This window comes from Diabrotica virgifera, chromosome 7, assembly GCF_917563875.1.
Source record: "Diabrotica virgifera virgifera chromosome 7, PGI_DIABVI_V3a".
NCBI lineage: Eukaryota > Metazoa > Arthropoda > Insecta > Coleoptera > Chrysomelidae > Diabrotica > Diabrotica virgifera.
In genome coordinates this window covers 244217030-244244215 of record NC_065449.1, presented here as the reverse complement: position 1 = coordinate 244244215, position 27186 = coordinate 244217030, and the positions used below count along the sequence as shown (strand labels likewise).

The 27186-nt window shown below is 33.8% G+C and overlaps 1 protein-coding gene across 2 annotated transcripts in view; it reads right to left on the bottom strand.

Annotated features, from left to right (window-relative positions):
- Positions 1-27186, bottom strand: part of LOC114329425 (inter-alpha-trypsin inhibitor heavy chain H3) — a 69853-nt gene that overhangs the window by 9226 nt on the left and 33441 nt on the right. For both annotated transcript variants that reach the window (XR_003652320.2, XM_028278524.2), the window contains exons 6-9: positions 24505-24741; positions 10774-11065; positions 8862-9203; positions 3301-3597 (exon numbers count right to left, since the gene is read on the bottom strand). Coding sequence is in view for 1 of the 2 variants with exons in the window: in XM_028278524.2 (XP_028134325.2) it covers positions 3301-3597; positions 8862-9203; positions 10774-11065; positions 24505-24741 (1168 nt within the window). In the remaining variant the exon portion in view is untranslated. The remainder of the gene's footprint in view (positions 1-3300; positions 3598-8861; positions 9204-10773; positions 11066-24504; positions 24742-27186) is intronic.

Sequence of the window (27186 nt, the reverse complement as noted above, 5' to 3'; positions counted from 1 at the left end):
ATTTTAACGCTCGAATAGGCAACCAAGTAATACCTGGAATTAAACAAAAACATAATGAGAATGTCAAAAACGAAAATGGAGAACTGATGATAAACTTCTGCACGAATAGCGAACTTCGAATAAACAACACCATTTTTGACCACAAAGACCAACACAAATATACATTCAATAATACCCGTGGACAAAGATCTACATATGATAGATTATGTTGTAACTAACAGATATATACATCCATCAAAAATAATTCACGTAAGATGCCTCAACTCAGTAGATGTAGGTAGTGACCACAGCCTAGTATTATGTTAAATTACATAGAATCACCATGAAATGCTTCACACCTAAGAGAGTGGCACCAACAAAAACAAAAATCAAAGTCGAAGGACTAAGTAACGAATCTACGGAGTACTTATATAGAAAAAGAATATCAGAGAAGATTTGCTGATAATGAAATATTAGAAAACGATAACATCGAGGAAAGCTGGGAAAAACTCAAAAGAACCATAATTAACGCAGCAACAGAATCACTTGGAGAGAGGAAAGTAACGAATACCAACATATCAAAAAAGAAAACCCCATGGTTTCGAGAGGAAGTGAAGATAAAATGTGAAGAAAATAAGAAAGCCTTTTTAAAATACAGAACACAACAAACACAACAGACATACAACCGCTATAAAAGAATTAGAAACGAAACAAACACTTTAGTCAGACAAATAAAAAGAGAACACTGGGAGAGTTTCTCAAAACAGATGGAACACGACTTCTACGGAACACAAAAGGAAATATGGAGAATGATCAGAGGACAAAGAAAAGAGATGAACGAACAAATAAAAACGAAACACATTCAGAAGGAAACTTGGGCAGACTATTTTAGATCTCTGTTTGCTAAAGATAACGATAACGAACCACCAACACCTGAAGTGACAACAAACGAAGAAATAAATATTGAAGAAGCAGAGGTAACGGAAGCATTAAGGAAATTAAAAAATAGAAATCACCAGGAGAGGACAGAATATCGAATGAACTCCTAAAGCATGGAGGACAAGACCTGACCAAACAATTATTAAAACTAATCCAAAAAATAATAGAACAAAACAGAATACCACAAGAATGGAGATCAAGCATCCTAATACCTCTCTTCAAAAAGGGAGAAAAATCGGACCCGAAGAATTACAGAGGAATTAATTTATTAAATACAACACTAAAATTAACGACCAAAGTCAATAAAATTATAACATTAGCAGAAGAACAACAAGGTTTTAGGACGGGAAGATCATGCACCGACGCTATATTTATAATGAGGCAGATTCAAGAAAAATCGTAAGAATACAACAAACCGGCATACTTATATTTCCTGGACCTTAAGAAGGCATTTGACAGGGTCAAATTAAATGACGTTATCCATTTATTGTACGCAAGAGAGGTACCTCCAGGAATAATTAAAACCTACCATATATCTACCAGAACAACACAATAAAAGTAAAAGTAGATGAATAACTAACTGACCCAATTGAAGCTGGCAATGGGATAAGACAGGGAGATTCCCTGAGTCCTCTGTTGTTCAACCTGATCATGGACGAAATAATAAAAAAAGTAAGAACAAAAAAAAGGATACCAAATGGGAGAAAAACAACTTAAAATAATCTGCTATGCAGACGACGCAATACTAATCTCTCAAAGTGAAGACGATTTACAACGTATGCTACACGAATTTAATATAATCGCTTGAAAATTTAACATGTTAATTTCCCCAAAAAAGACTAAATGCATGGTTATAACAGCAGATCTAATAAGGTGTAAATTAGAGCTGGAGGGTCAAATAATAGAACAAGTCATGGAGTTTAAATATCTAGGCATCACACTATGCAGCTACGGAAAGCTCGAAACAGAAGTGGAAGATCAGGTGAATAAAGCAAACAGAGCCGCAGGTTGCCTGAATGAAACAATATGGAGAAATAAAAACATCGGAAAAGAAGTGAAAGGCAGAATTTACAAAACAGTCATCAGATCAATAATGACATACGCGGCAGAAACAGGACCTGACACAGAAAGGACAAAAAGAATGCTAGAAACAGCAGAGATGAAAACATTGCGAAAAATCGATAGTAAGACGCTGTGGGATAGAGCTAGAAGTGCAGATATACGAAGGAGATGCAAGGTGGACAACATTAATAACCGGGTGAAAAGCAGAAGAGTAGAATGGAACGACCACATAAGCCGAATGACAACAAATAGAGTAGTAAGGACGGCGAGAGGCGGTTCCCCAATAGGAAGACGATCAGTGGGAAGACCACGAAAAAGATGGAATGACAACTTACTGGAGGCACATTGAAACACAGATAGAGTAATATCTATATAAAAAGAAGAAGAAGAAGAGGCGCCTCCTAAAGCTTTCTTAAATATCTTCTCAGAGTAAACGTTGAACAGCAAAGGTGCCATGCCTCTCTTACTCTCTTCTTGATATTGATTTTTTCAGATGTTTCGCTTTTTATTCTAACATCTAACCAAAGAAAGCCTCCAGTTTGAGCAAAAGAAAAATCCAGATCTAAAGATAGCCCATAAGTAGATAGACAACGGAGCCAAACCACCGTGGCAGGAGATTGTCAAATATAGGCAAGCAATGAAAGGCTATGTGCTTCAGTGGGACTCCTTGTATCGGCGAGATGACATCATCACTCATAAATGGAAAAGTCTAGATGGAACAGGAACAGTGTCCCAATGTATAAAGGACCTGCTTGTAGAATTCCAAGACAGCTGCTCTGAGAGCATTTTGGGATTAAGGGAACTGTGGCTAGAGTCCGTGAGAACTATTACTGGATTAATTGTAGGCACTATGTGGAAGAACCTAAAACGAGAAGCGACCCAAAACGAGATTTGGGGGAAAACTCAAACAATTCATCACTGAGACTCCATGAGAATGAGTAGCTGTCGAATTTCTGGGACCATTCCAGTAACAACATCAGGCAATAAATACTTTAAGGTTATTGTGGACCATTTTTCCAAATGGCCAGAAGTAGTTGTACTATCCAACCAAAAAGCAATCATAGTTGGTGAGACTATACTTTAGAATATCGTTTCTCGACATGAGGTTCCACTTTTACTCCATTCCGATCAGGGTTTCAAATTTGAATAGGAAATTTGGCAGGCCATGATGGCTTTTCTGGGTATTAAGAAGACCACAACGACACCGCTTCATCCTCAGTCCAACGGCATGGAAGAAAGATATAACCGGATCATGAACATTCGCTGTATACAGCATTATAAGTGCATTATAAGTACAGAAGGTGGAATGAAAAATATTACCAGCTTTAGGAATAGGGTCACATCCATCAAAATTAGGTCTTAGCGCAAATGTTACACCGTCATGGCAGCAACCATATGTGGATTCATGGCAGGTCAGTTCTCGAGTAGTTGTTGTAGGTGTCGTTGTCGTAATTGTTGTAGTAGGGGTTGTCGTAATCGTGGTGGTAGTTATTTCTTCTATAATAGGTTCTACAACTAGAAAACCACTGTCAACTTCAAGTAAATCATCTGGATTAAACGGAGTCTCTGTTGGTTCTGGTTCTGGTTCTGGCGTGCTAAATTCTTCTATAATGTAGCCTGTAAATGGAAAATTAATTTAATTAAGGATAAGTAAGAAATATTCAAACAAACTTCAAAAAATCAATTAAAGTATTTTGAATTTGGTATGAATTTTATATTTGATTCTATATTATTACATATTGAAGAAGAAGAAGAATATTGTAGAGCCCTTGATGCCTGTAGACGAAAAATGCAATCGAATGCAATAAGTTTTATTGAGATGCATCAAACTTCAAAAATTTGCCTAGCCTACTATATAGAGATGTTGAAAATATATTTATTCGTTACAAAGTACTCGTTACTTTGACAAATACTCGTTACTAATAATTTTAGAAAAAAACTGACTTGACCATTGCAAAATTCAGAAAATTTTACAAAAAAAATCTTATATAAAGATTTTTCTAAAATTAAATCTGTAGCTTCTATAATTTTTAACGCTAAAGTCACCCTTCTCACAAACATTGGCGCACTGTAAACTAGCGTACGGCGAAGTGCACGTTTGAGTAATTTTAATGTAATTGTTTAACTAATCATCATCCAGCCCTTTGCGTCCACTGCTGGACATAGGCCTCCCTCATTTTTGTCCATTGTGCTCTATTTTGAGCACTTTGCATCCAATTTCTAGACATTTTCTTGAGATCGTCAGTCCAACGAGTAGGTGGTCTTCCTCTACTTCTTTTGTCTAATATCGGCCTCCACTCAAGTAATCTCTTCGTCCATCTCCCATCACTGATTCTGGCGACGTGTCCGGCCCAGTTCCATTTCAGGGTGGCAATTCGGGAAATTACATCGGTAACTCCTGTTCTTCGTCTTAAGTCTTCATTTCTAACTCGGTCACGAAGCGAAATTGACCTTTCCTTGCGACAAGAACGCAACTATGTCGGTGAAACTACATAAAAACACGGACCATATCCCAATCGGCAGAGAAGTCCGACAGGGCGATACCTTATCGCCTACACTGTTTACTAGGGTGGGCCGAAAAATTTTTTTTTTAAGTTGTAATACCGCGGAAAACTTGCGAATTATAATTAAAAACAAAATAAAAAAAAATTTCAAAATCGGTTAATATCTTCCGGTCCCGCATTAGCCTTAAAGTTTGACTATTTTTAAAAAAACTTCATTTTTCTTATTTTGTGAAAAAATTTTTTTTATATTTATTTTTTAACGTAATAGTTATTTATGCGTTGAGATAAACCCTAAGAACATTGTGTTTTAATTTGATTGTGATTACTGGATATCTTCCGGTCCCGCATAAGCTTTAAAATATGCCGAAATATTGAAATTTCAACATTTTTTCGTATTTTTGGAATTTGATAATTAATTGTTTTTTAAAAGTAATAATAATCGTTTATATTCACACAAACCTATTGTAGGGAATTTAGGGGTTGAAAACTGGGATAATTCGAAGAATTGAATTATATTTAAGGAGGCCCGTCCAATGGGCAATTTGCCTGCTCCATTTTAATGAGCTGCCGTTCCGGCACCTCTTTGAACATCTAGATGGCAAAACAACCGGGCCTAGTACTTCAAGAGGACCAATTGGTGAAAAACTTGTTGCCTGTCAAAAACTGCCGGTAATTAACTTCCAGTCTATAGATTGTCAGATACCGGAGGTAGACAGAAAGGTTCTCAGCAAGGATCAACAGTACCTACTTGATATCTCCACTGCGATAAAATCTGGGATATGTAAAGGGGATTTATCTGTACGAGATCCCGGACACTTATCACACTCGAGGTGGTTGACCAAAGCAAATAGAACTTTGCGACTTTACATAAGTGAAGAGAACCCCTCACCTGAACTTCAAGAGCTAGTTTTGTTTATCTTGAAATCGTATATGCCAGTGTGGTTGGCTATCAAAAAAAGCAAAAACTTTACAGATGGTCCAAAGCTTGTTTACCAAGCAATTGAATCAACGAGATATTTGCCCGAGCCTTTGCTTGCTGTTATAAACCGAGTGATTGAGCGAAATGGTTATTTTTCCCACCCCGAAAATTTGATGTTGGCAATGATTGAGGACGACAATAAACTGATAAGACAGCTCGAACTTCGTCGAATTCTAAAGGCAAGGCAAATAGATTCAAAAAGGAAGAAAGTAAGGACATTCACACCGCCGGAAATCAACTTTGATGCTCAAGAGTACTCAGATATTGTCAACTGGATGAACTGCGACTTATCTTCTTCCCCACTGTTGGCCAAGGTCAGTGATGAAGAGATAAAATCGTACATCAACAGTGACTCCATCCTTAACTGGAACATTAATTACAAGAAATTCCCCGTTCACACACAGGCAGTTGAGCGTTGTGTGAAACTAGTGACGGAAGCTTCGGGCAGAGTTTGTGGCGCTGAAGCTAGAGACGGATTTATCAGAAGTACTCTACTGTCGCGATCAGCCATGCCAGACTTCGCCAGTAAATCAGATTTCAAAGTACCTTCTTCAGCTACAAAGTAGAGGCAATAATGCAGACAATTAACTAATAATTGTATATTGTACTTTTTTTATAATAATACAGATATAAGTTGAAAGGTTGTTATTTTATAATCCCTATTATGTCACTCAGTCATAACTAAGAATATTCTGCTTGTATAATTAGGCTTATTTAGCAACCAGAAATGTTTTTTAAAAAAATATCGTAACTGGAACGATTTAAAACTAATTAAACATAAGAGAAAAAAATTCGTAAAAACTGTAAATTTCCAATATGTTGGCATATTTTGGAGCTTATGCGGGACCGGAAGATATCCAGTAATCACAATCAAATTAAAACACAATGTTCTTAGGGGCTATCTCAACGCATAAATAACTATTACGTTAAAAAATAAATATAAAAAAAATGTTTTCACAAAATAAGAAAAATGAAGTTTTTTTAAAAAATAGTCAAACTTTAAGGTTAATGCGGGACCGGAAGATATTAACCGATTTTGAAAAATTTTTTTTTGTTTTGTTTCAAATTATAATTCGCAAGTTTTCCGCGGTATTACAACTTAAAAAAAAAATAAAAAATTTTTTCGGCCCACCCTACTGTTTACCGCTGTACTAGAATATGCTTGTAAAAAGCTTAACTGGGAAGAGCGAGGCCTGAATATTGACGGTAGAAGATTAACAAATTTGAAATTCGCAGACGATATAGTTTTATTCTCTAACAACCTTAAGGAGATATGTACAATGCTACATGAACTTCAGTTAGTGTGTGCCAATGTAGGTCTTAAAATAAACATCTCCGAAACAAAATTCATGACAAACCTAGTACCTAGCGGAAATATCAATATTGGAGACAACGAAGTAGTAGAAAAATACATATACCTTGGACACGAAATAAAAATCACAAGAGACAACCAAACATGCGAACTACGAAGAAGAATAAACCTAGCATGGGCAGCCTATGGAAAACTCAAAGACATATTTAAAAGCGATATACCAATTTCTTTAAAACGTAAAATATTTAACCAATGTGTGTTGCATGTGATGACTTATGGTGCCGAAACTTTGACATTGACAGTTACAACTTCTTTTTTTTTTTTTTTTTTTTTTTTTTTTGAAAAATGGCTTTGGCAGATGCTACAACTTCTAAAATGCTGCAAATAGCCCAGAGGAAAATGGAAAGGTCAATGCTGAAAGGTCATTAACTAATCAATCAAATGAAATTTTACAAATTGGATATGAAAGAAGAATAATCAGCTACAACTTCTAAAATGCTGCAAATAGCCCAGAGGAAAATGGAAAGGTCAATGCTGAAAGGTCATTAACTAATCAAACAAATGAAATTTTACAAATTGGATATGAAAGAAGAATAATCAGACTATCTTATGGTTAAAATAAAAAGAAATAAAATGTATGGGCATAAGTACGGTGTGGGCTGAAAGTGAGACTTACATGAATTTTGTTTAAAAATGATTTAAAAATGTGTAACTAATACAATTTTTCTTATAAAACTCCAAATTTTGCACAACTTCCCTTTCAAACATCTTACTAAACGATGTTTTATTCAAAAAAATCTCAAAAATTTAATTCAAATGATGCGACGTCTCAAAAAATGTAATTTTTGAAAATTTCATAGTTTTACAGAATTACCACCACTTTAAGACTGTATTACTCAAGTTTGAACAGATCTATTAAAGATTTATAAGTGCTTTATTAAAGCTTAGGATGTAATCTTTAAAATGCACTCAATTATTTTACTATAGAAATAAAATAAACTATTTCTTTTTGAGAAAATTAAGAAAGATAACAAAAATGTAATACAAAAACCGAAAATTACCAGCTGAAAAAATGTTTATACAAAGTGATCGAAACTTTTTTCTGTAAAACTTACCTAAAATACATGTAATAATAAGCTTCAATAATAATATGTATTTGTTCAACAAAATTTTTTTTTAGTTCTTATACAGTATGTCTGCGTAACTTGGAACCTATTGATAACTTTTTTATTATCAGTCTTACGAAAAAAAGTTATTCTTTACAAAATAATCGTATACAATCTAAGATGCAACCATCAAATATAACCTTTTATTAATTTGTTACGAGGTATGTCAAAAAATATAAATTTCACTTAAGAGTAAAGTACCTTTATAATTCAGAATATCGAAAATTGTTATTAAGAAAAGTTGTTTGGAATTAAAACATATGTTTCAGTGTTCAATTACATCCTTCTAATTAAAATATTGTGAATAATAAAGGCACTTAAATCTTAAGAAAAATTCATATTATTTACATACCTCGTATAAAACTAAAAAAGTTTGATATCTGATGGTTGTATCTTAGATTCTAGACCAGGTAGAGCATTTTATGAAGAATAACTTTTTTTCGTAAAATTGATGATAAAAAAGTTTTCCATGTGGTACCTAGCTACGCAAACATACTGTATAAGAGCTTCTGTATAAGAATTTTCAAATTGTAATGCCATATTCGGATTCAGCATAACCAAAAACAAAATAGAAACATATTTGATGAAAATAAAATGATGAATTCAACCATATTTGTAAAATTATTTATACAAAACAGTTGTTATTGTTTAAACAATTAATAAACAATTAGCGGCCAAATCTGCGAGTAGAACTTTTTACTTTAACATAAACTTACTAAACTAACAAAAAAGGTTTTAGGAAAATTTTAGCTTGTTTGAATTTTCCGAAACAATGCATGTTTTCGTTCTAATTGCATTCCCCTAATATAGCAGTAGACCTGAAAGCTATGGGCGTGGAGAATTGGATGGAGGTTGCTCAAGACAGAGAAGACCAACATGTTATTGTGTCGTAAGTAAGTATATACTATAAAAATACGTACTTGTGATATTGCTGCACATTGGTAATTCACTAGGCTTTCTTGGAATGATCCCCTCGTAAGCATCTTCAATGTTCACAGTTTCATTAGGGGTATTTGGTTTAACTACGACCAAAGAGGTAAAATCGGTGACCAAGGAATAGTTCATAGCTATTTCTAAGCCAATTTTAGCGAGTGTTGTATTTCCTGTGACGTGATATTGATCAGCCAATTGTTTTACTGTTAAATAGGCCCAAATTCGTTCCAATTTTACCATAGGAATACCTATCTCTGCTTCAAAGTCCATGGGACCTTTCTTGGAGGTTGCTGAAATCGTTATTGGTGGAGAATTTTTACCACCAATTCCTAAAATAGATAAACTATGTAAAATAAGGACTCCTAATCGCCTTAACTTACTGATGTATTACTCTTATATTTATTTCTACAGGGTTAACCAAAATTATGTACTTAGATAACTATGATGCAAAAGTATGGAATACATTCATTATTTCTGGAATGGCGAATAGGCTAATGCTGGTTATTATGCAAAACAAATTCAAAGCGGACAGTACGGATATTATAACAAAACATTCTTACCTTGTGTAACTGGTAGGTCTCGATGTCTTCAGTTATTACTAAGGTGAGAGAAGGAGGGATAGAGGGTTAATTTATTTTATAGTATAAGTCAGTGGCGTGCGGTGACTTTTTCTAAAGGGGAAGCGATTCAATAAGGATATAAAAATATTTTCTTAAGGGTCGAGGGTCGAGCAACTTTCCACCTGATAACACTCTGATGCGCAGGGGCTCTCTATCAGCAAAGTACTTAATTATGTGAGACGTCCTGCGTACAAGGACTCACACACTAAATCCGTGACGCGTGAATGCGTGAGGCACTCTATTACCGCTATTTCTAGTGACTAGTGACATATCATTGATCTGTATTGCTAGCTCGGGCCTTGAGTCCTCGCGCCGGGCTTGGTTTTCTAAAGAAGAATCATATTAAAAAAAAAATATACTCCGAGGCATTTTCCACAACACACAACTTATGATACTAAAATGACACTTATTTAACTCGAGGTCTATTTCCTATCAACTTATTTCTATTTCCTATCAACAATAATTATACATTTGTCTATAAAGCAAAATAATTATTTACCAAACAGTTAAACTTCTTATTTCCTGGTCAATCTGTTCCAAAAGCGATACCACCGTGGTCTTTGACAAACGAAATCGGCAAAAAGGCTAAATCGTCCCAGTCATTGTAAATAGTCTCTTCTATAGGGCTTTTCATCAATAATTGTCATTTGTTTCGAGCTTCTGTCGTTCTGTTATGTGTCACATAATATTAATATATCTACGTCATACGTGTTTGGTTTGTATCATTGGTATATACCAATAACGTATGACGTAGATATATTAATATTATGTGACACATGACAAAAGCTCGAAACAAATGACTGTGAATGAAAAGCCCTATTATAAAACCGAGGTAGATATTATGAATCAAATGAAGATTTAAATATTTTTTTTAATTTGGTTATGAAATTGTTTTATTTATTTTTCTATCAAATTGATCATAATTTCTCGAACTGCACATGCGCAAGTACAATTATTAGTGCAGCCAACAGAAGAAAAAAAGTGGTTGGCTAACCGAGATTCTTTTAACTTGGTTTAAAGCACTGAAAAACGCTAGGAGGGTTAAAATATTGGTTAAAATTTAAACTAGGTTAGCTAACCAAAATTTTAACCAGCCATTGAAAAACTGGGCCTAAGAGGTCCCGATTAAACCCCGGTTAGCTAACCAAGGTTTAATCGAGACATAAAGTACCGGGACTCTTTTTTTTAAGTGGGTTTCAGAGATAATGAATTTATTCCATACTCTTGCGACACATTGTATATGCCTATCATTTGATTATTTTTTTAAATAAGAGTCTACCTTTTCCAGCAATCACCAATTCCGATCCATTAAAAAATATTGGAAAATTAATTTGTGTAACTTCAGCCGATGCAGGTAAATTTTTGACACCGACATTCTTTAAAATAGGAACTGAAATAGTTTTGTAGAAGTCTTGAATATATATCGATGAATTCAAATCCACAGTAATTTGATGTTCTTTGGCTTTAAGTCCACTTAAATCTTGCAGGAATTTTCGGTCTATATCTGGTTTTTTTCCAAAAGAAAGAGAATATATCGGAACATCGTAGCTAGCTTTGTTTAATTTTTTAATCTGTAACATTTATATAAAACATATAATTATAAAACAGGTAGTGAATCTTCGAACGAACCAAAAAAGCGATGGACAATTCTAAGGTGTTGAATCCTGTTTCCTCCATTATGTTGCACGTCAAATCTAGTTAAAAATCATTTGTAAAAGACTGATACCCATATTTATTGGACCAATCCGTCAGCAAAAATAAAATAAAAAGAGGATATATGAGACGAATATAACGAAAATGAATTTTTGGAGAAAATCAGCAGGACGAACTAGAAGAGAAAGGATTACCAACTAACGTATTAGAGAAATAAACAAATAAAAAAATATTTTTAAGAAACGCTTTTCTTTAGTTACGAGTGACTAAAATTAAACATACTTATAAAAAAATCAACACATTCGTCAAAGAAAAGCGTGGCGCGTCTTCATCGAATAAACGGTTTTCGCATCACGCTTTTCTTTAACGAATATGTTAGATTTTTTCAATTTTTTTTGCTTTTTGGTTGATTTTTTTATAATATGTATGTTTAATTTTAGTCACTCGTAACTAAAGAAAAGCGTTTCTTAAAAATATTTTTTTCATATTTTTTATTTTTTACTTTTTAGTCTTACACTTTTCAAACATTAAAATATACCATCATGTTTATTAAAATATGTATACCCAAAGCATATTATGATGTACAAACACGAAAAGTAGTCGGAATCGGCAAAAAATTTGAAAATTTATTGTTTACTTATGAATAAAATAAACAATTAACGTAAAAAGTGAAATTATGAATGTGTAGTTCATATAATTAGCTACAATCTGTAAAAGTTTCAAGTTTCTTCATTTTAAAAAACAAGAGAATTTAAGCCTTTTCGGTTAAAATCGTTTTTTTTTTATTTTAACAATTAATAACAAAAAATTTTTTTTATTGACTATTCGTGTATTGTTCCCGCAAATACATATGTCTGTAAATTTTTAGTCATTTGCATTGAAGAACAGGCAGTCAAATTAACGTCCAAAGATTTGACCCAAACAATTGAACTAAAGAAAAGCGTTTAATTAATTAATACGACAAAACGAATTCTAATGTTAATTGTAGCACAAAACGTCTCCACCGGTGGTTTTTCTAAGACTACGGAATTTTTTAAATTCGAGTTTTGGTTGAAGTTTTGTTTCGTATCGTATTGAAATTTTACACGAATAAAAGCCGATTTATATATAAACAAATATATGAGCGTTCAAAATTTGAAACTTTATTGTTTATTTATGAAGCTTAACGTAAACAATTAACGTAAGAAGTGAAATTATGTATAGTTCATATCATTAGCTACAATCCGTAAAAGTTTCAAGTTTCTACATTGTAAAAAACAAGAGATTTTAAGCATTTTCCATTAAAATCGTTTTTTTATTTAAACAGTTTTATAGTATGATAAGATTGATCCAAAAGATGGCATAACCCAGATATCCAAAGTGAAAGTTCTCCTCCAACACCAAATTGTTCTATATGGTCCACATAATGTTCAGAAAAAAGTCACACCATTTTGAGCGTCGGGTTTGGGGAGGAGAGGGGGGAGAAATCGGTAAATTCGTAGTTTTTTGCGTTTTTCGTCAATATTTCTAAAACTATACGGTTTAGCATGAACAACTTTCTATACAAAAATGTTCTACATTAAATTTGAAATAAAAAAGGTCCAATGCATAATGCTTCTAAAATGAACGGTTCCAAAGTTACAGAGGTAGGATAATTGGTCCAAAAAAGGCCTAACCCAGACATCAAAAATAAAAGTTTTCCTTAAACACCAAATTGTTCTATATGGACCACATATGGTTCAGTAAAAAGTTACACCATTTTGAGCGTCCGGTTTGGGGGAGAGATGGGGGAGAAGTCGGTAAATTAGTAGTTTTTTTACGTTTTTCGTCAATACTTCTAAAACTATGCTTTAGCGTAAACAATTTTCTATATAAAAATGTTCTACATAAAATTTAAAACAAAAAAGGTCCATATATAATTGTTATAAAATCAACGGTTCCAGAGTTACGGAGGATGAAAAGTGGAGGTTTTCGATACTTTTTATAGTTTTTGGGCAATTGATGATGATTTTGGGTGGTGAGGTTGACGTTTTTTCAAGGGCTTATCACTAACATACCATCGGCCACTGAAATAGCAAATTTGATTTATAAAACCCAATCCTGTTAAAGAAAATGAGTAGGAAATTGCCCAAAAAATATAAAAAGTATCGAAAACCTCCACTTTTCACCATCCGTAACTCTGGAACCGTTGATTTTATAACAATTATGTATAGGACCTTCTTTGTTTTAAATTTTATGTAGAACATTTTTGTATAGAAAATTGTTTACGCTAAAGTATAGTTTTAGAAATATTGACGAAAAACGTAAAAAAACTACTAATTTACCGATTTCTTTCCCATCTGCCCCCTAAACCGGACGCTCAAAATGGTGTAACTTTTTACTGAACAATATGTGGACCATATAGAACAATTTAGTGTTGGAGGAAAACTTTTACTTTGGATGTTTAGGTTAGGACTTTTTTTATACCAATTATACTATACTACCTCCGTAACTTTGAAACCGTTTATTTTAGAAGGATTATGCATAGGGCCTTTTTTATTTTAAATATAATGTAGAACATTTTTGTATAGAAGGTTGTTTATGCTAAATCGTATAGTTTTAGAAATATTTACGAAAAACGTAAAAAACTACGAATTTACCGATTTTCCCCCCTCTCCCCCCCAAACCCGACGCTCAAAATGGTGTGACTTTTTTCTGAACATTATGTGGACCATATAGAACAATTTGGTGTTGGAGGATAACTTTCACTTTGGATGTCTGGGTTTGGGTCTAGTTATACCATACTATTAATAAACATAAAAATTTTTTTATTGACTATTCGTGTATTGTTCCCGCGAATGCCTATGTCTGCAAATTTTCATTGATTTGCATTAAAGAAAAGTCAGTCAAATTAACGTCTAAAGATTTGATGCAAACTATTGAAGAAAAAAAAAAGCGCTTAATAATAAGAATCAAACAAGCAATCACGGATGACTTATCAATAAAACAACTAATCTGGATAAGACATCGAATACTTTGGTATTCGATACATCGAATACAAGGTATTTAATTTCTTCTACTCTTCCTAATTCTCCTAATGTCCCCAACCAGTCCTGTTTCTCGCAATCACATATTATACTCTCTTTTCGACCTGCTAGCCTTAAGTCCTCTCTCTTCAATAACTCTTCTCTAAACCTCCAACTTCTCCTCCAGCATTTGATAATTTTTCGAAATTTCAAAGTTGTGTCGAAAATATGGTTAACGGACCTGGAAATTTGAAAAAACCGCGGAGTGCTACCATCTAAATGATTGATTATGCTATTGATTATGTTCAAAATAAGAGAGCTAAAAGGAACTACAACGTTAACGGGATTTTATTGTCTCATATAGTCAATGGACCTCTAAATTTGAAAAAACCGCGGAGTGCTACCATTTAAATGGGTGCGTTTTTGAGAAATGGGTGAATTAGTCCCTAGGCGCATGGCGCATTAGGCTGAGTTCTATGCACTTTTGGTACAAACACGTCTACAGGAAAATTATTCCAGGTTAAATTTACTATCGAAATATCACATTTCAAAGTCAAAAATATTTGCTTTTTATAAAAATATATTCAAAAGAAAAGCAAGAGAAAAACATGAAAGAAAGCAATTTTGTTTTTTGTCCCATAACTTTTTTCCACAGTGATCTAAGTACAGGCATTGCTTTAGTGAAAAATAACCTCCATTCTTCCTCTTTAAAATGACGTCGTTTGGTAGAAGCCTTCAGGATTTATAGTTTCCAAAATACGATTTTTCAAAGCAAGTTCTGCTTTTTCAAGGTTTTATACTTTTAATGATTTTTGATATTTCTTATGATTATTTTTTAAATTTCTCATTATGACTTTTTTTCTTGTACATTTAGGTATATACATTGTGGAATAGAAAAGCTTACTTTCTTTACTTTAAAATGGTGTATTGCAAAAAATTCTAAGACTACTTTTAAACAAGATATCCGTAGAATATCCAAAGGAATTCTGAGAAAAATTTTAAATTTTTTTATTTTTTTCAATTAGAAGAATATAATTGCATATTGGAACATAATTTTTAATTCCAAATAACTTTTCTTAATAACACTTTTCGATATGGTGAAATAGAATGGTACTTTACTCTTGAGCGCAATTTATATTTTTTAACATACCTCGTACACTATTGATAAAATTTGATAATTGATGATTGCATATTAGGTTTTAGACTTTTAGACTATACAGAGCATTTTATAAGGAATAATTTTTTTCATAAAGTTAATAATAAAAAAGTTTTCCATTTGGTTCCAACTTAGTGGGACATATTGCATCTGTATATGTCACATTTTGATAAAGCATAATATCTAGTTTAAAAATAGTCCTAGAATTTTTTACTACACACACACCATTTTAAAGTAAAGAAAATATGCTTTCTTTTTTATTGCACAATGTATACGTATACCTATACCTAAATATACAATAAAAAAAGTTATAATGAGAAACTTAAAAATAATCGTAAATAATAACAAAAACCATTAAAAGTATAAAACTTTGAAAAACCATATAGTCCATGTGGTGAGACCGCTCCCGTCTGGAAAAAATTTCTGATTCGGTTTCTTTGTGGATTCATATTCAAAAATGTCCCCTTTAAGTAAATCTGAAGGGTGCCGGGCGGAATTTTTGGGCAGAAATTGTTTAAACAATTTTTTTAAACAAGTACAAAAGATAATATTTTTTTGCTCTGAAACATATATTTTTAAGTTTATTGGGACATTCTAAACAAGAAAGGTATCTTGTAATTTTTCTTAAAAATTGATAGTTTTCGAGTTATAGGCGATTTAAAATCTGAAAAATGCGAAAATACGCATTTTCGAGGCTTAAAAACTCATATTTAAATTAGTATTTTTGAGGTTGCCAGATACTTAAATTGAAATTTAAACATTCAGCTTGCAGATTCTGAAGAGTACTTGCGTCTAGCCTTAATTTAAACCGTTGTTTTTTAATTGTTAAATATGCATATCCATCCGATTTTTTTGCCGGTGCGGCGCGCTCTATTTAAAAAATCTCCAATTTTTCTCCGAAAAGTATTTTTTCTAGATTTTATAGGACATTCTAAATAAAATAAGTTTCTTGACATTTTTCTCAAAAGTTAATAGTTTTAAAGTTATAAGCGGTTTAAAATCCGAAAAAAGCCAAAAAACTCCTTTTTGGATTTTAAATCGCTTATAACTTTAAAACTATTAACTTTTGGGAAAAATGTCAAGAAACTTATTTTATTTAGAATGTCCTAAAGAATCCAGACAAAATACTTTTCGGAGAAAAATTTCAGATTTTTGAAATAGAGCGCGCCGCACCGGCAAGAAAATCGAATGGACATGCATATTTAACAATTAAAAAACAACGATTTAAATTAAGTCTAGACGCAATCACTCTTCAGAATCTGGAAGCTGAATGTTTAAACTTCAATTTAAGTATCTGGCAACCTCAAAAATACTAATTTAAATATGAGTTTTTAAGCCTCGAAAATGCGTATTTTCCCATTTTTCAGATTTTAAATCGCCTATAACTCGAAAACTATAAATTTTTGAGAAAATTTACAAGATACCTTTCTTGTTTAGAATGACCTACAAAACTTAAAAATATTTGCTCCAGAGCAAAATAAGGTGATCATTTGTATTTGTTTAAAAAAATTGTTTAAACAATTTCTGCCCAAAAATTCCGTCCGGCACCCTTCAGATTTGTTTAAAGGGGACATTTTTGAATAGGAATCCACAAAGAAACCGAATCAGAAATTTTTCCAGACTTCCAGCCTTCTGCAATAGACCATTTTAAAGGTACCTAATTGATTTTTCTTTCTATTAAATGTAACATTGCATATACCTAAAGCTGCGTAGAAAAAACTTACAGAACAATAAATAATACAATAGGTAAATGCGTGGCCAAAGTGTCCTATTTCATTTCTCCTATTTTCGTCGTCTCTTGTGCTTATACAGTATGTCCCTGTAAGTTGTATCCATATGGAAAACTTTTTTATTATTAATTTTACGAAAAAAAGTTATTCTTCATAAAAAGCTCTGCATGGTCCAAAACCTAAGATTTAACCATCAAATATCAAATTTTTTGAATATTATACGAGGTAGGGGAAGGGCGGGCACAACGGGGTGGACGGGCAAGACGGGGTACCGCAATTGAGAACGAAACCCCCAACTCTATCTACTTTGTACCATCACAGGTACTTGCAGGAGACGAGCCTCTGTAATTTGATCAAGTTTTAAACCGGTAGTGCAAACAATACCGTTGTAGGCGACTGAAGTGTATTGTGTGACTAACGGACGAGTAGTAGTTGTAATTGTTAAGAGCGATTTAAACTAAGATAAGTACTGTCAGGTTATTTGCACATTATTTTTTTTCATTTCAGCTAAACATGTACTATTTTGAGCGTAATATGTCGTAGCGGTTGTTCAAATAAACAATGTTTTAAGAATTTTTTAACACTTAACTTAAAAGTAGTGCAAAGCGGGCTAAACGGGGTAGAGTAGGGTAGGGTAAAATGGGGTACCCCATTTTGCCCTTCCTTAAATTAGGTACTTTGTTTCAGATGGTGTTTAAATACAAACGTGTCACCCAGAGGCAGAGCTGGTCTATACAGTCTATGGAAGGGGCGGTCAGAGCTGTAATCAACGGCGAAATGGGACATTACCGTGCATCGGTTCAGTTTAATGTCCCGCAAACCACACTCGAACGTTATGTGAAGAAACGAAAAAATGATCCAGATGTCCCTATTTCAAAAACTATGGGAAATTACAAGCCAGTTTTTACACAGACGCAGGAACAGGAAATCGCTGGTTACCTAAAAAATATGGAAGAACGATTATTTGGGTTTACGATGGAAGAATGCAGAGGTCTCGCCTTTCAGTTAGCTGAATTAAAAATTAAATGGTGTTGATCATCCATTCAACAAAAGAACTCGAATGGCTGGAAAAGCTTGGATGCAAAGCTTCTTAAAGAGATATGCGGAGCTGTCGATAATAAAACCTGAGGCTACGTCTGGAATGAGAGCTAGAGGGTTCAATAAAGTTGCTGTTTCACAGTTTTTTACACTACTGGTAGAAGTAGTTGAAAAGTATAATTTTTCAGCCGAAAAAATATATAACGTCGACTAAACCGGAATTACAGTGAATCCAAAGGGAAGTTCCAAAGTTATAGCTACGAAGGGTAAACGGCAGGTGGGGAACTTAACATCCGGAGAACGTGGAGAGTTAGTAACTGCGGAGATATGTTTTTCAGCAGCAGGTGCTTACATGCCTCCTATGTTGATTTTTCCTCGCAAAAGAATGCAGCAAGGGTTCATGGATGGACTGGTGCCTGGTGGTTGGGTGGAGTTGAATCAAAAAGGGTGGATAGACATGGAACTCTTTTTTAAATGGTTTAAGAAATTCGTAAAATTTTCTAAAGCATCAAAAGAAGCACCGGTGCTTCTTTTATTGGACGGCCACTCTTCCCATACAAAGAATTTGGAATTAATAAATTATGCAAGAGATAACGGTGTAATTCTCTTATGTTACCCTCCTCACACAACTCATTGGCTGCAAGCTCTTGACGTCTCATTCATGAAGCCGCTAAGCACTTATTACGATGACGAAGTGAGAAAATGGCTGAGAACCAATCCAGGTAGAGTAGTGACATTTCACCAACTCTCATCATTTAGTGCTGCTTTTATAAGGGCGGCTACAATGGCAACTGCTATAAATGGGTTTAAAAAGACTGGGGTGTGGCCTATAGACTTAGGTGTTTTTTCTGACGCAGATTTTTTGCCATCTGCAACAACTGAGATTGAAAAAAGAGAGAGAACTCCTGAACAAAATTGTGAGGTCTATCGAACTAGCAGTAAGCCAAACCAGCAAACAAATAATAATCCGACGTTTTCTGATGCAATGCCATCAACTTCAAAAGCTATTACTCAATTCGAAGAAATAACACCAAGAAAGAAAATGATTCCCACCGTTAGACCACAACCAGACACATCAAGAGCTACTGTTCCATTCGGCGAAAGAACCCCTGAAAAGAATACAACACCAATCAGCAATGCGAAGCCAGGTACCTCTAGTTCCAATGATTCAGCTTTTCCGATAGTATCACCAACCGTTTTTATGCCTATTCCGCAAGCCAGTGCTGCAACTAAACGGAGTTCAGACAGAAAGGGAAAAACTGTTATTTTGACTTCTACTCCTTACAAGAAAGAGCTGGAAGACGCTTTAGAAAAAAATAAGCCGAAAAGAATGCCAATGCTTGGGGTAGTAAAAAGAAAAATAGGAACCATCAAACAAACCAAGGGTATTAAAGGGAAAACTATCACGAAAAAAGTAAAAGTTTATAAAAAGTGTGATTCTTCAAGTGATAGTGAATCATGTGCTAGTGACGCAGAGTGCCTTTATTGTGGAGATCTTTATTCTACATCCTCTGAAGGATGGGCTTCATGTTCCAGGTGCATTCGTTGGGCGCATATGTCATGCGCTGGGATTGAAGAAGATGACGAAGAGATTTTTGATTGTTAACTCTGCAAATAGGTAGTTTACGTGTTTATTGGGTTATTATGCCTTATTTTGATCCTACCCCATTTTACCCTACCTGACAGGCAAAACGGGGTAAAAGGACTTTTCTTAATTTTTTATTGTTTTCATGTTGTATTTGTTTTTTGTTAGGAATAATTTATGTTTTTTTTGGATGTCCAAATATGCTTTTATTAATAAAATCATATGATGTTATTGTAAATATACAAATTTTTTTTGTACTGATCTTTCAACCTTAAGTACCCCATTTTGCCCGCCTTTCCCTATGTCAAAAAGTTTGAATTTTACTCAAGAGTAAAATAGCTTTATTTTTCACAATATTTAAAATTGCTATTATGAAAAGTTGTTTGGAATTAAAAACTATATTCTAGTATGCAATTACATCCTTCTAATTGAAAAATTTTTTTTTTGGAAAAATTATGAAAAACTAACATTAATTTCAATTATTTTTAATTCAGATAACTCTTTTATTATTAATTTTACGAAAAAAGTTATTCTTAATAAAAAGTTCTGCATGGTCTAAAACCTAAAATACAACCATCTTATGTCAAATTTTATCAATTTTATACGAGGTATGTTAAAAAAGATAAATTTAGAACAAAAGTAAAGTACCTTTATAGTTCAGAATATTTCAATTAGAAGGATGTAATTACACACTGAAACATAATTTTTAATTCTAAATAACTTTTCATAATAACAATTTTCGATATTGTGAAAAATAAACGTATTTTACTCTTGAGCGAAATTCATATTTTTTGACATACGTAGTATAAAATTATTAAAATTTGACACAAGATGGTTGTATTTTAGGTTTTAGACCATGCAAAACTTTTTATTAAGAATCACTTTTTTTCGTAAAATTAATAATAAAAGAGTTATCTGAATTGAAATACCTAACTGAAAATAATGTTACGTTTTCCATAATTTTTCAAAAAAAAATTTTTTTTTAATTAGAAGGATGTAATTGCATACTAGAATATAGTTTTTAATTCCAAAAAACTTTTCATAATAGCAATTTTCAATATTGTGAAAAATAAAGCTACTTTACTCTTGAGTGAAATTCAAACTGTTTGACATACCTCGTATAATATTCAAAAAAATTGATATTTGATGGTTAAATCTTAGGTTTTGGACCATGCAGAGCTTTTTATGAAAAATATCTTTTTTTCGTAAATTTAATAAATAAAAAGGTTTTCCATATGGATACAACTTACAGGGACATACTGTATATTGTAAAAGCCAGTTTATTAACGAAAAGTCTTGGATTTAAAATATTGTTTATTATATTTTTATCTCAATTATTCTAATTGTCTAAAAAGTAGTAAACTTTGTATCTAGGGCTTTTCGTTGTTTTCCTCGTTTTGCGAGAGATGTCGCTAGATTGCGTCTCAAAAGGTGGAATCATTGTATCGAGATGGTTTCTCTTAAATGCTGAAATATGCTGAAATAGCTATATGGAGATGGTGGTCCAACTCTGAATCGAATAAAAACAAAAATCTGCCTTTATTATTTTACAGAACAATGTTTGCGAAGTAACAAGGAAAATGGCCCAAAATCGCTGTGAGTGGCGAAGTTTGAGAAATCATATTTTGGAAACTATAAACTATAAAGAATTCTACCAGACATCATTTTAAAGAGGAAGGATGGACTTTTTTTCTCGTGGAAAAAAGGTATAGGCCAAAAAAACAAAATTGTTATCTTTCGTGTTTTTCCCTTGCTTTTCTTTTGAATATATTTTTGAAAAAGGTAAATATTTTTGACTTTAAAATGTGATATTTCGATAGTAAATTTAACCTGGAACAATTTTCCTGTAGACGTGTTTGTACCAAAAGTGCATAGAACTTACCCTAATTCGCCCTGTGCCTAGGGACTAATTCACCCCTTTCTCAAAAACGCACCCCTTTAAATGGTAGCACTCCGCGGTTTCTTCATATTTAGAGGTTCATTAACTATATGAAACAATAAAACCCCGTTAACGTTGTAGTTCCTTTCTAAAATACATAATCAGTAGCCTATTAAATAATGATAAGAACATAACATTCACTTCACTTTCACCCTCCTTCCCCAAAATCATCTACAGAACTTATCATCAGAAAACTTTAGATAACGCTTTTTTCACCTTTTTTGATAATTTGCCTGGTATACCAGTCCACTAATTGTATTTTAAAATTATATTTGTTGAAACTAGAATGTAACAGCTTAGAATTTCCTATCAAGCGTTCGAGTATCCAGAATCTTGTATGTAAAAGTTTTAATTATTGTACAGTAGAACCCCGCAAATACCCCCTCTGTGGCTCAGTGGTAAGAGCGCCTAACCTTTGGATCGAAAGTTCCGAATGGTAGTGAGTTCGAATCTCACCAGGGTCAGGATTTTTTTCATTTATTATAAATTAATAAATGAAAATAGTTTCTGTCCTTGTGGGATCGGTACTCACCGGAGGGACCGCAGACGTTCGGATACAATTAGCGTCTCTTTGCAAAGACAATGACGTCGACTTTGCAAAGTAACAAGACACTTACTCAACACACACACACACACACACACTACACATTACACCTGAGTTAGTGATAAGTTATACAATTACGTGGCTAAAGGTTCTAGTTCTAAACCAAGGCCAGAATCAGAGAAAAAAAAACCCCCGCAAATCAGAACCCCGCTAATTCGAACTTTCGGCATATGCAAACAATCGGAAAGTGAAAAAATAAATTCAAGACAAAAACTAAAAAATAGAAAAACAAGAAAATTTAACAATGTAGGATTAATAGGACTTTGACATTTAAAATTTTTTAAAAATGCATAGGTACGTATTTTATACGTAGTGCTTATCAAGGTCGACCATAAACTTACGTCCGTCGGTTTCTTGTAGTCAACTTGAGTCCAAAAATATTGTCCACACAGGGCCGTAAGTATGGTGTTGTCAGCACCGGGGCAAACGTGATCTGGGGCCCCCTACCGGGGTGTCTGGCGGTTTACCTCTAGGAAACCGGACCTCCAAGGGGGGTCCGGAAAAATGTTTGATATTTAACCCCTTGAAAACGCATTTTAATGCATTCCATGAAAAAAGTTTCCTGTAGGTATGTACATGTACATATTGCTATTTTAGTTTGTAAATATAGTTTAAATGGAATGGACGATTAAATACTCCCCTGAGGCATCCCCTCCTGAACTTGTTGTATCCTGGACGTCGCTTTATATCTTTACGAAAGGTCTCGGGGCCCCAGCATAGCCCGGTCCCCCGGTCCAATGGCATTTAGATTTTATTAAGCCGAAATAATTAATTTCCTAAGTAATAATTTAAATTTTTATGTTAAGTTCTTGGGGGCCCCAGCTTAGCTCAGGCCTCAGGGGCCCCTGTTCTGTTCCAATTGCATTTTAGTCGAAAAGACTAATTTCTCCAGTGAAAAATGAAAACTTTATGTTGAGGTTTAGGGTGACCCTGTGAGGTCTTTCTAAAATTGTGTCATTTGAAAATATTTCGTTAGGATCGGCTTTTAAAATACATATTATTATTTTCCTCGTTAAAATCTATGCACGGACAACCAAACGGGGGCCTCCTTGGCCGGGGGTCCCCGGGGTACTGCCCCGCTTGCCCCTATGGTAGTTATGTATCTGTGTCCACATTCTTGCGAGAACGTCGGCAGCCTTAGGCCGATGTCAGATTATGCGTTTTAACCGGATGCGTTTCCGCCGCATCAGGTGAAAACTCATAGTGTGACAGATCGGTCCGGTTGCGTTGGAACCGGACGCGTTTTGAGTCATCGGTACGCGCTTACAAACTGCACCAGCCTAAACGCATAGTGTGACAGGTCGGTCCGGTTGCGTTGGAAACGGATGCGTTTTCACCGCATCCGGTCAAAACGCATAATGTGGCATCGGCCTTAAGGTGTATTCTTAAAAAGTCTGTCACTTTCTTCTGACGCATGGAGGTGTAACGACTTGACTAAGCGTTGTTGAACCATTTACGCAGACCTCTTCTCCATGTAACGTAGAGCCACATCCAGAGCTTTAGTGGCATCTGCGTGTGAAACTCGACCTGACAGGGAAACTTCTTTCTCGGTTGCTTCATCTTCATTAGGATTGCCTTGAGTTTGAACCAAGTCTACAATGTCTTCATCCGTAAATTTTTGAAGAGCATTGTCGTCAGCTTTAATCCATTCTGTAATTGCACTTTCTTCTTCGTTTTCACAACCTGGAAGTTATATGACTTCTAGGAGGTCATTTTGTTATGGAGCTTGGAAAAATGGAACTTATAAGTCCATTCAGTCCATGGTGTTATGTAGCATTGTCTAAGAAAAATAGAGCTCTGTTGGGAAGCCCCACTCCTTATTGAATTTCGAAACGGATGGAACAAATTGTTTTCAAACCATTCCTTAAAAAGTACATTATTCATCCATGCTTTCCTTTGGGTTCTATAATAAACAGGCAAAGCCTGTTAACATGAACAGCGTTCATGTTAACGTCTTTCTAAGCTCGTGATTTTTTAGATTTGCCAATGACCGTTAAAAGTATTTTGTTGTAAGGCCATAACAGTCAAACGTTGCCTACTCATTTTAAAGCCAGATGCAGAAGCTTTTTCTTTTGAGGCAAGACTTTTGATAGACAGTGATTTGAAATTAAGTGGGAGAGGGAGAGACTGAGACAAGTGCAACAACTCAAAATCAACGACAAAGAAAGCTTTGAATTATTAGTTAGGCTAATTTTCGGATAATCCGAACAGTATGTTCCCCCATTTAGTTCGGATTTGCAGGGTTCTACTGTATTTAATAAATTAAAAAAAAATTTAACCTAAAAAACAGTAAATAGCGATGCAGTAAGAAATAAAATTACCATTTCAGTGATGAGAGTTGTATCACGAACGCCAGTATTTGGCATTCCGTCTGTGAGAAAGACAATAATAGGTAAATATTTATTCGGGTAAAGTTGTTGAGTCTTTGAGACAGCCATTAGCCCAACTTCTAAAGCTCCTATACTGTTAGTACCACCAGAATCATAAAAGTCATTAATAACGTCCGTCATGGTTGCTATATTTTTCTTGGTGGCTTGAATTATCGAAGGAGTATACGACTGCAAAACAAAAATTGTTAAAAATTTAAGCATCTACATATAGTCCTGTCGCCAGTGGGGGTGCAAAGGCATCCTTAATTCAGATGGACTTACCCAAGTTTTTTTTATGTATTTTGACCCGTAGAACACGAATTTTTTGGGTAACAGTCGATCCGGATGTCGATAAGATTGTTATAAACAAAGAACTTAAGGAATCACATAACAGCGATTTTTCACGAAACAAACCATTTTTTTGTATTTTTTGGGTCATTCTAAGCCAAAAATGTTTTTACAAGTTTTTTCGTAGGATGCATAGTTCTTGATATAAACGCGGTTGAACTTTCAAAAAATCGAAAAATTGCGTTTTTTGAACCCGAATAACTTTTGATTGAAAAATAAAATAGCAATTCTTCTTAGCGCATTTGAAAGTTGAAGTCAAATTCTATCGGCTTTGATTATTTGCATTGCTAAAAATTAATTTTTTTATTGTTAAACAAAGCTATAAACACATAGTGATTGAATGATGTTTTCAATGCATTTCTCATTTGAAATCCAACGAGTAGGCGCGCATACAGACAATTTCTACGTAGATTACGTACATTAAAACGCATGCGTTGGGCACGGGACACACTATGTGTTTATGGCTTTGTTTAACAAATAAAAACTTAATTTTTAGCAATGGAAATAATCAAAACCGATAGAATTTGACTTGAACTTTCAAATGCAGTAAGCAGAATTGCTATTTTATTTTTTAATCAAAAGTTATTCGGGTTCAAAAATTGCACTTTTTCGATTTTTTGAAAGTTCAACCGCGTATATCTCGAAAACTATGAATCCTACGAAAAAACTTGTAAGACCATTCTTTGCTGATAATCACCCAAAAAATACAAAAAAATGTTTTGTTTTGCGAAAAATCGCGGTTATGTAATTCCTCAAGTTCTTTGTTTATAACAATCTTATCGACATCCGGATCAACTTTTACCCAAAAAATTCGTGTTCTACGGGTCAAAATACATAAAAAAAACTTGGGTAAGTCCTTCTGAATTAAGGAGGCCGTTGTACCTCCCTGGCGACAGGACTAATAATATTGTAACAAGTCTGAAAAACCGCTAAACGCCGTAAAAATGAGTGACACAATATTCCAGCTACAAAAGAGCTGATATGAATATTACGTGGCGCGAAATAGTTATTTTTCTGCAAGCGTGCAAAAATGTCTACTTTCGCGCACGCATTTTAGTTTAGAAAGTTTCACTTTTCCGCACGCGTGTTACTTTTCCGCACGCGTGTTACTTTTCCGCACGCGGTTTTTACTTTTCCGCACGTGTGTTAATTTAGATATGTTAATATGGCCTTAAAATAATTATAATAAATGCAATAAACTAATATTTAGATATTATTTACTAATTTATTTCAAATATACAGTGTGTCCACGGATAGGGTGCCCAAGAGGAAAAACTTTTTTATTTTCAATTATAGCGAAAAATGTCATTCTTTATAAAAAGTTTTGGTTGTTCTAAAACCCCATCAAATGAAATAAAATTCAAGTTTTTCAAATTCTGCTTAATTTTATAGCCAATTTTATGTAAATCCCTATAAATTTTTGCACTAAGTTCGAGATTGTAACAATAATAACTTGGGAGAACAACCCTTTCGCTTCTCTGGATTATGAAGCCAGACTTTGTCGTTCTCCTTGAATTATCAAATTATTTATTAAAATAATAATTAATCATCCAATAATGTTAATAATGAAATTTATCATAAGATAAATTCTTAATTGAACGCTTAACATTGTCGAAAAAAATGACACTTTGCAAATTATTTAACGGAGTTGACAATTACTAAGCTACATTGTGGCTTGGCAACACTAGATTATTGTGTTACGATTTCGAACTTAGTGCAAAAATGTATAGGGATATACATAAAATTGGCTACAAAATTAAGCAGGATTTGAAAAACTTGAATTTTATTTCGTTTTATGGGGTTTTAGAACAAGCAAAACTTTTTATCAAGAATGACATTTTTCGCAAAAATTGAAAATAAAAAAGTTTTTCTTCTTGGGCACCATAACCGTGGACACACTGTATCTTATTGTGTTCCTGTTTTAATGAAATTAACGCGACAATTCGATGAAATAAAATTATTTTGACATAATATTCGAAAGTCAAATCGGTAGACAATAACAGTCGTTTTGAATCATCGTCATGGAAACCAAGATCGTCGTCATGCTAACTAATTATATTGAAAGTTTGGTTTTGACAACCTTGTCAAAGAATGACTTTCTGCACTTGTTAGGAAAATAACTATTTCCTAACAAGTGCAGAAAGTCATACTTTTCCGCGCGCAACTGCAGTTTGCCGAACGACGCGAAGCGGGAGTTCGGCAAGCAGTCGAGTGCGGAAAAGAGACTTTCTGCAAGCGTTAGGAACAATATTTTTTCTACGAGTCTTTAAAAAATGACCAAATCTT